This window comes from Heteronotia binoei, chromosome 11 (genome assembly GCF_032191835.1).
Source record: "Heteronotia binoei isolate CCM8104 ecotype False Entrance Well chromosome 11, APGP_CSIRO_Hbin_v1, whole genome shotgun sequence".
NCBI lineage: Eukaryota > Metazoa > Chordata > Lepidosauria > Squamata > Gekkonidae > Heteronotia > Heteronotia binoei.
The window spans coordinates 62,089,481-62,098,994 of record NC_083233.1 but is presented as its reverse complement, the minus strand read 5'-3'; the positions used below and the strand labels follow the sequence as shown (position 1 = coordinate 62,098,994).

Here is a 9,514-nt window from a genome sequence, read left to right as displayed (position 1 = left end):
CTATCGGGCATGGCTTCCTAGTTAGCTGCCAGAACGCCAAAGTCTAGCTTGAATTAAAATCTGTGGAGTTACCACATCTTTAAGAAGATAAACTGTCAAACAAACATTGGTTGAGTTGGCAAAGTTGAGATATCTGAAAGAGTAAGGATCAAAGCAAATGAGATACGGGAAGATCTATGAACAGATCTTCAGCATGCCTTTATTGCTAAATAGTAGCTGCCAGGTGGAAAAAATTTAGATCAAAACCATGGGGAAGGATTTATTACAACTTGAACTGAGCCCAGGATAATATGACACCATCTAACTGGTTTTTGTACTGTAATTTTAAATGTGATTTTAATTTTTTAAATATGTTGTATGACCTCTTATGTCATGACCCACCCGGAGCCCACTCTGGCGGGGATAGAAATTGAATTAATAAAATAAAAAATAAAGGGGGATTTGAAGAGCCAGTTTGGTGTAGTGGTTAAGTGTGCGGACTCTTTTCTGGGAGAACCGGGTTTGATTCCCCACTCCTCCACTTGCACCTGCTGGAATGGCCTTGGGTCAGCCATAGCTCTGGCAGAGCTTGTCCTTGAAAGGGCAGCTGCTGGGAGAGCCCTCTCCAGCCCCACCCACCTCACAGGGTGTCTGTTGTGGGGGAGGAAGGTAAAGGAGATTGTGAGCCGCTCTGAGACTCTTTGGAGTGGAGGGTGGGATATAAATCCAATATCATCATCTTCTTCTCTTTCCTATATTCCATTGTCTCAGCCCCAGTTGGTGCCCTGGAGATGCTATTTGTCCTGTTGTGGGGGGGCGGGGGGAGGAGGAAGGAGGAGATGATGATGAAGATGATATTGGATTTATACCCTGCCCTTCACTCTGCGGCCCCATGGCGCAGAGTGGTAAAGCAGCAGTACTGCAGTACTGTGGTCTGAACTCTCTGCTCACGACCCGAGTTCGATGCCGGCGGAAGCTGGATTCAGGTAGCTAGCCCAAGGTTGACTCAGCCTTCCATCCTTCCGAGGTTGGTAAAATGAGTACCCAGCTTGCTGGGGGGGGGGGGAGTGTAAAAGACTGGGGAAGGCAATAGCAAACCACCCCGTGAAAACATTGTGAAAGCAACGTCACCCCAGAGTCAGAAACGACTGATGCTTGCACAGGGGACCTTTCCTTCCCTCTGAATCTCAGAGCAGCTAACACTCTTCTTATACCTTCCTCTCCCACAACAGACACCCTGTGAGGTAGGTGGGGCTGAGAGAGATCTCACAGAAGCTGTCCCTTTCAAGGACAGCTCTACAAGAGCTATGGCTAATCCAAGGCCATTCCAGCAGCTGCAAGTGGAGGAGTGGGGAATCAAACCTGGTTCTCCCATATAAAGAGTCTGCTCGCTTAACCACTACACCAAACTGGCAAACATAGTGTTATGTTTTTCCAAATGGAGGAGGCAGTTGAAGGCACACCTAAAACAGAGATCATGCATAGAATGAGACTTTGCAGCAAGGACTGCCCTCAGGGGCCCATCCACCAACTCCTGAGTCCAGTGCAGTTTTCCTCTTCTCTCTTGACTTCCCTCGTCTTGCTTTTGGGTCTGGTTAGGACTTGAATGGGAGACCACCAAGGAAGTCCAAGGTTGCCATACAGAGGCAGGCAGCGGCAAACCACTTCTGAACATCTCTTGCCTCGAAAGCCCTAAAAGGTCATCGTAAGTCAGCTGTGACTAGGCGGCACTTTCCACCACAAATTACTTGGATCATCACAATCATTGCACAGGAAGCCAAGTGGGCCGTCCTGCAAGCAGAAGTCCATGTGCACAACAGAAAACCACCAGACTAGTGCACCACAAGTGGAATGCAGGATCAAAACAGATGCTTTGCACCACATGTTCCTTGACAATCCAATGCATTCTTTAAGTTAAAACCAGACAGCTCAGGTCCCTGAGCCAAGCTAGGTGCCTCCAGGTGAAAGGGAAAAATATTAGCCATTCTCATGGGACTGAGAGGGTTCCCTAAGCCAAAATTCCACAATAAGTTAAGACATCAACGCTTGAACCAAAACTCATTCCCTGAAAGTCTGGAAGAAGATATTGGGCTTATATCCCACGCTATACTCCGAGTCTCAGAGCGGTCACAGTCTCCTTCACCTTCACCCCCGCCCAACAAACATCCTGTGAGGCGGGTGGGGCTGAGAGAGCTCTCACAGCAGCTGCCCTTTGAAAGACAACCTCTGCGAGAGCTATGACTGACCCAAGGCACAAGTGGAGGAGTGGGGAATCAAACTGAGTTCTCCCAGATAAGAGTCCGCACGCTTAACCACTACACCAAACTGGCTCTCACAAGCTCAATCTAATATCCCAGGTCCGATCATGATAATTTTCAATGCTCAGGAAAAGGATAGGCTCGGGGAATGGGAAGCCAGCATTTCCTTGTAAATTTGGGACTCATGTAGTGGACTGGATGACAGATGTCCAGAACTACTACATCATGCTGGCTAACAGACACCAGCTTTTCTGGGCACTGGATCTGTAATGCGTACAATAACATTAGAACTTGAATAGGGCCCGTTCAAGTCACGAGTTACTGCAGAAGATACAAACATGTAGCTATAAATTTCGTTCCTGTTGTTCTCCAAGTCTTTTGTTTTGGCACATTCCCTCCCCCATCCCGTCAGCTGTTGGGCAAAGTGTGCACCTACCACAAATATCCTAGACAGTGGGAAAGGACGGAGACTTTTGGGAAGAGATTGCATCATGCCAGTTCATCAAAACATTGGACATCCTGAATGACAAAACCCAGACTTTGAAGGTTTGGTTTCATCAGCCAAAGGAGTCTCAGAGCAGCTTACAATCTCCTTCTCTTCCTAGACTGTCTAGCCCCCTAGGCAAGGCTAACTTCTGGCGTCCCCCCCGCCCCGCACTGGTAACATCACTGAATCACACGGGGGTGCCCAATTCAGTGCCCCCAGAAGGCTGGAACCCTAGGCAATTGCCTAGTTTGCCTAGTGGTAGGGCTGGCCCTACTTTCCCTGCAACAGGCACCTTGTGAGAGGTAGGTGGAGCTGAGAGAGTTCAGAGAGAACTGTGACTGGCCCAAGGTCATCCAGCTGGCTTCATGTGGAAGAGTTCGTAATCAGACTTGGCTCTCCAGATTAGAGTCCACCGCTCTTAACCACACCCCCAAACTGGCTCTCCAGTTAACAGGGCTACATTAGAAGCCAATGGGATTGTAGTGCTGAAACAATATTGTTTTTTAGGTGGTTAATCTCACCTTCAGCAATCAGGGCCCAGCTCCTGGTTTCTCTCAAATGCACCAGTGAGGAGCCTGGTCTACACAGGTAGCAGAAGGCAGAAATCCTTCTGCTGCAACCAATGTTCCCTGTGGAGTCTTGTGAGCAAAAAAAATCTACTTCATGAGCTAACGGCATCAAAGTTGTGAGCTGCTGCATAAATTAGTTTGCTCTGGGGCCATTTTTCCTGAGCTAAGACAAAAATGTGTGAGCTGGAGGCTAAAAAACCGTGAACTAGCTCACACTAACCAAGCTTAGAGGGAACACCGGCTGCAACCAGAGAATCACACTATTGAATGCTCCCTCCCGTCAAAACACACACAAAAAACTGGTGTAACTGCTGCTTTTCCGGCTGCAGAAAGTTGTTTTGTAATCAGGAAGGAGGTTTCAAAAAGTGGTACTTCCCACTTGTATTCTGAATGGTCTCCTACACTCTCTCCACCAGAGACCCCGCTTAAGATAGGACAGCAGAAGTGTGGGCTGACTAGCTCAGAGCACAGCAGCAGCAAGTTCTGTCTTGACAGGGACAACTGGGCTGTAATCTGGACCACAGGAGCAACTGTGGGGGCAGAGGCCAAGCAACATCTCTGTATCTGTTTGTTTCTCAAGTGTGGGCAGATCTCCAGATATCTAAATCTGCAGAACAGGCCCACGCTGAGAGAAAGAAGATTTTTTTTTTCCAAACATGGAGGAACTCTCAGGTTTGCAGAAAAATATTTGAAGTTTATATAAACATAAAGGAGAGGGGGAAAGAGAGAGAAGTAAGTGGGGAAAGAGGGAGAAACAGAGGGGGAGATGACTGAAAGAAGAGGGGAGAAGGAAGGAAGCAAAGGTGGGAAGATGGGATGCACTCTCCCCGCAAGCTTCTTTGCAGGTCCTCACTTGTCATTTGCAAAAAAGGCAATTTTAGCCTGTGGAACTCAATGGACCAATATTGATCGGAGGGAGGGTAGAAATGGGCTCTGCTACTAGGCAGAGAGGTAGACACACTTTAGGGCTGGGAAATACCAGGAGATTTTGGGGGTGGAGCCTGTGGACAGTGGGGCAAAATGGCATAGAATCCAACTTCCAAAGCGGCCATTTTCTCCAGGTGAACTAACCTCTGTCACTTGGAGATCAGTTGTAATAGCAGGAGATCTCCAGCCACCACCTGGAAGTAGGCAACCGTAATACATTTGCAGCCACAGTTCTATAGAGTGGTTTGAGAACCATTCTTGATCGACTGCAACAATCTTGCCTGGTCAACTGCACCGAGACAAGTTGGGTTCCATAACCCCAACAAACAATCCCCCCTTCCACTCCAACATACCCTTCTGAGATCTCACCAAGCATCCCTCATTTTTCACTTGAGGCCAAGAAACCAGTTTCTACTTGAAAAATTTGCAACAGACACAATGGTATATCCTAAGGTCTTTTTAATTCAATTTTTTAGATTAAATATATCTTTTAGGTAGAGTTCTCTCTCTTTTTAAAACACACAAAAGGAAAAAAATACATTCTTCATATATGTACGAAATACTGACCGTGGAGCGGGAAACATTTACAAGTGCAAAATACAATATTAACACCGATGCAGGAACATCACCACCTACGGACGATTATCGTTAAGAATTTCTACAGCGTAACCAGAGCACTTTTAAGACTTCTCAGCTGCTCTGAACTGGGAATTCCCGAGCACTTCATTTCCAAGGGATTCTGCAAGGTGCACTTTAATGGCTCTTGCCTGAACAACAACGGAACGCCCCTTGTGTTGCTCGACCAGCAACCGCGCTCCTCTGACTTACTGGCACCTCTTGATTTACACACATTCAAAGCCAGATTTCAGACTGTGATTGCACTCTGATCCTATGTAATCAGAACACAGACACATCCCAGGAAAAGATCCAAAGGAACTAAAGGGCTGTTGATAGCTGCAAGATCCAGAAAAGGGAGGGACAGCCACGTTCACATGCACACACAGGAGAGACCGGAGGCCGTACAAGCGTGACGCCAGAATTCACATTGGACCACAAGAGAAGGGAATGTGGCATCCTTCTTCCACCCCTCAGGATAAGCCCGCTTGCTTCAGTAAGGGATATCATTCTGGTAGTACTGGATCATATCATAGGTCTTACTCCTAAAAAAAAAAAAGAAGAAAGTCAGAACAGAGGTATTTCGGAGGTCAATGACCAGGCACATAATCACACCAATCAGGGTCTATAAACACCCAGTTTAGACACTGCACCGAACAATGATGAAGGAAGCTGAATTGTTCTGGCATGAGGTCCAAGCGGATGGCTATGGCTTATGATCAGCTGGCACTTCCTAAAAATTATTAAATATTGCCTAGATTCATTCTAGAACTTCAGCAAGGGTCCTCATTCATTAGCATCCTGAAAAATCCCATATAACAGTCATCAAAAACTAATCCACAGGGCGTACTGGAAAGCCAATGTGATGTAGTGGTTTAGGATGCCAGACTAGTACAGGGGTGGCCAAACTCGTTTAATGTAAGAGCCACATAGAATAAACTTCAGATGTTTGAGAGAAGGAAGGAAGGAAGGAAGGAAGGAAGGAAGGAAGGAAGGAAGGAAGGAAGGAAGGAAGGAAGGAAGGAAGGAAGGAAGGAAGGAAGGAAGGAAGGAAGGAAGGAAGGAAGGAAGGAAGGAAGGAAGGAAGGAAGGAAGGAAGGAAGGAAGGAAGGAAGGAAGGAAGGAAGGTGGTGTGGTAGAAAGAAAGCAAATTTAACTTTAAATGTATTTTCCAAGCCGCCAGTTGGCTTGACTTAGAGAAGTGATTTAAAGAGACTTTAAATGCCTTCTCCAAGCTGGCCAATGGCGTGGTGGGGGCTTCAAGAGCCACACAATGTGTGTGAAAGAGCCACATGTGGCTCCTGAGCCGCAGTTTGGCCACTCCCAAGACAAGTATCTGAGAGACCCAGGTTCAAATCCCCACTTGTACCCCGGAAGCATACTGGATGACCTTGGGTCAGTCACACTCTCTCAGCCCAATTTACCTCACAGGATTGTTGTGAGGATAAAATGGAGAGGAGAATGATGTCAGCCGACTTTGTTCAGTGATGGTCTGATTAACCAGAAGCCTTTGGTTATTGTATGACATAAGATGGTGCTATTTTAATGCATGACACTGCACAAACATGGAGGCGCCCCCCACATGCCTTGGTACAACCATGTCTGCCTATAAAGACACGCAGAAGGGATAAGGCTGGCTCTGTAACATCATCCAGGACCATGTGCTCTTCTGCACTTCTCTAGGCATACCATAAAGTCTCACCTACCTGTGCCACCTGTAGCCTGCCTGCTACAGGTTAGCTACCTATAAGGTAGAGGATGACCCAGGAAAAGGCTGATGGATGAGATGAAACAAACCTGTTGCTGAGGAAGCAATTCTGAATTATCTTTATGATGAAGGTAGCTGCCTCTCGGTCAGTCATGTTGGCGCAGAACCTGTTCCTGTTCAAAGAAGAGGGAAGAGCAGACAAAGATGCAGTAGTAGATTTTTTACAACCAAGCTAGAGAAATCTTGTTCTGTGAAAGTCTGGTTAGCTGTTGCTAACTTTGGTTTGTGGCAAACACCACAGCTGGAGAGACGTGTTAGTATGCCATTTTTTTTTTCATATGTTGTTGCCAGCCCTTTTGTTTCACCTTTTTTCTACACTGTTAAATTGCTGTATTGCTATAGCTTTACAACAGCTACCAGCTTTTCAACCAAATATTTCTCTTTTTTTTTAAAAGGCCAGCAAAAAGCCCCCTGGGGGCACAGCAGGGAAAAATTATTTATTTATTTATATTTTATTTCATTCTATTTGTATCCCACCCTCCCCGTCGAAGCAGGCTCAGGCAGCTCACAATATGCAATAAAATCACAATAGACAATTAAATTGAATATTAGTTAAACAGTTAAAACAATTAAACAATTTAAAAACAATCTGGTGCTACGGCAGGGGAGAGGAGTCAGTGGCTGCAAAATGGCACTGATCTAGGTAGGGCATTTGGAAACAAGAACTTTCCTGTCCACAAGGTCTGCAAACCAATTTGGACTGTAATCTTTCAGGAAAGATTGTAGGAAAGGCAGTGGAAGCCCTGAAAAGTAGATGACTGAAAGGTCATTCCACACAAAAACCCCCATTCCAACAAGACAGCCAAGATTGAGTGAAGCATCTGAATCGCTACAACTTTTTGTGCTATGTTTTTGCATTACATGATTTTTTGTGTGCCATTTATGTTTGTAAATACCATTATACTGCAACTGATGGAAGAGAGGCATCAATTTAGCGGTAATAATTCTATCATGTTTTGTTCATATTTTATTATAATGGGGAGCACGCAGAGTGGAGATAACTGCAGTTTTGTTCCGAGCAGAAATGGGAATTTTCAGATTGAAAGAATGCATTCACAGAACACAGCAAAACCTCTAGCAATCTCAGGAACTAGCAATTCCTTTGGTGCCATCAGATGCCATTACTGCAGCTAAGCACGTGTGGCCTCTAACCAGCCTCTGCTAGTGATAGTCTCAAATATATGTACAATCAGGGGGCTTTTTTGTAGCAGGAACTCCTTTGCATATTAGGCCATACAGCCCTGATGTAGCCAATCCTCCAAGTAGGCCCTGTAAGCTCTTAGAGGACTGGCTACATCAGGGCTGTGTGGCCTAATATGCAAAGGAGTTCCTGCTACAAAAAAAGCCCTCTGTATAATTTTTAAAAAATAAATAAATCTAGCACTTTTGTTTCCACACTACCATTAAAAAACGGGACTTACTTTAACAGCTTGATTGTCTGCCCTCGGAAACAGGGCAGCCCTGTGTCCAGCATCAGTGTGACCAGGGAGACCACTGCGTCCATGTAAGGCCTGAAGAAGGAGAGGAGAAGAGAGTTTTCAGATTTCTCCAGCAACTTGAGACAATGAGAGAGAATAAAAACAGAGGAACTCAGCTGGGAATGGATCACACCTTATTACCGTAATTAAATCTACACAGTGTAATCCTCTTCCATTTGCTGATGAAGCTGTGCTGCCGTCCACAATCTGTCACTCTAACGAAATTACTGCGACAAAAGGCAATTCCACTCCTCTGAGCTTGGCAGCTCCCACGCTGTTTTACACACACACACACACAGAGTAGTTGCAGAAATGGAATATTGGAAATTGGTTTCCCGCCTGCCAGGGAAGGATGCTAGGAAACTGTATTCTGGAAACCAAAGGCTGCTCCCACATATATATATATATATTTAAAAGTGTACCTAACAATGCAAAGTATGAGTGAGGATAACTAGCTGAAGTTCCCTGTGGAATGTATATTTGGTGACAAACCAAGGTTTACTGCCAAATAATGCATGAAGCAGAGCTAGCATACACATTAACAATCCTGCTCCCATTTAGATACACCTGTTTTTCAACTCCAAGTAAGTAGAGAATTCCAGTGTTCCATATGCCCTGCTGCCTGAGCCGATTCATGATTTGCTTTTTAACCCATATAGCTTTTAAGACGGTTATTGGCAGTACGCAATCATATCTGTAACTTCGGAATAGCCAGATGAGTGATTTCAGTGGCCAGGCTTCAAAGAGAGACACATTTGCAGAAGGGCAAAAATACAGTTATTGGTTCCCAGTGTAGACTTCTCAAGTAGTTGTGCCCTCACCTGACTGCCAGGTACCCCCTGACACACATCTCCATGAACCACTTGAATGGCGTCGCCTCCATTTTCCCTCCCATGATCATCACCATCTCATCAGTCAGTTTGATGTCTGGCTCCCAACCCAGATTTCCACCGGGTGAACTCTCAAACATGAAACCAAAATCTGCACCAGAAAGACAGAGAAAAAAGAGTGAGACTGCTGACTGATGGTGGTTTGTTTCTGGTCACTAAGAAACAGCTGCTGCAGTAACATATCAAGACTGAGATTTAGTATTATTCTGTATGAACTTCAGAAGTGGGTAAAAAGCATAGAAGAACGGTGCTCAAATAAATGAAAGGAGGTTACACAAGAACACAAAAAGAGCTCTGCTGGATCAGAAAAGTGGTCCATCTAGTGCAGCATGGTGTCTCACACAGTGGCCAACCGGTTCCTCTGGAACTCCAAAAAAGGAGAACAGAGGCTGAGGCCTTCCCCTGATGTTGCCTCCTGGCACTGGGATTCAGAGGTTTAGTGCCTCCAAATGTGGAGGTTCCCTGCAGTCACCCTGACTAGTAGCCATGGATAGACTTATCCTTCATGAATCTATCTAATCCCCTTTTAGAGGTGTTTATTTC

General features: G+C 45.6%; 1 protein-coding gene across 1 annotated transcript in view; it reads right to left on the bottom strand.

Annotated features, from left to right (window-relative positions):
• Nucleotides 1-4,662: 4,662 nt before the first annotated feature.
• PI4KA (phosphatidylinositol 4-kinase alpha) overlaps nt 4,663-9,514 on the bottom strand; it is a 107,294-nt gene continuing 102,442 nt past the window's right edge. Inside the window, exons 52-55 of the mRNA XM_060249911.1 lie at nt 8,903-9,062; nt 8,025-8,114; nt 6,633-6,716; nt 4,663-5,380 (exon numbers count right to left, since the gene is read on the bottom strand). Coding sequence (XP_060105894.1) covers nt 5,329-5,380; nt 6,633-6,716; nt 8,025-8,114; nt 8,903-9,062 — 386 coding nt within the window. The 3' untranslated portion in view covers nt 4,663-5,328. The remainder of the gene's footprint in view (nt 5,381-6,632; nt 6,717-8,024; nt 8,115-8,902; nt 9,063-9,514) is intronic.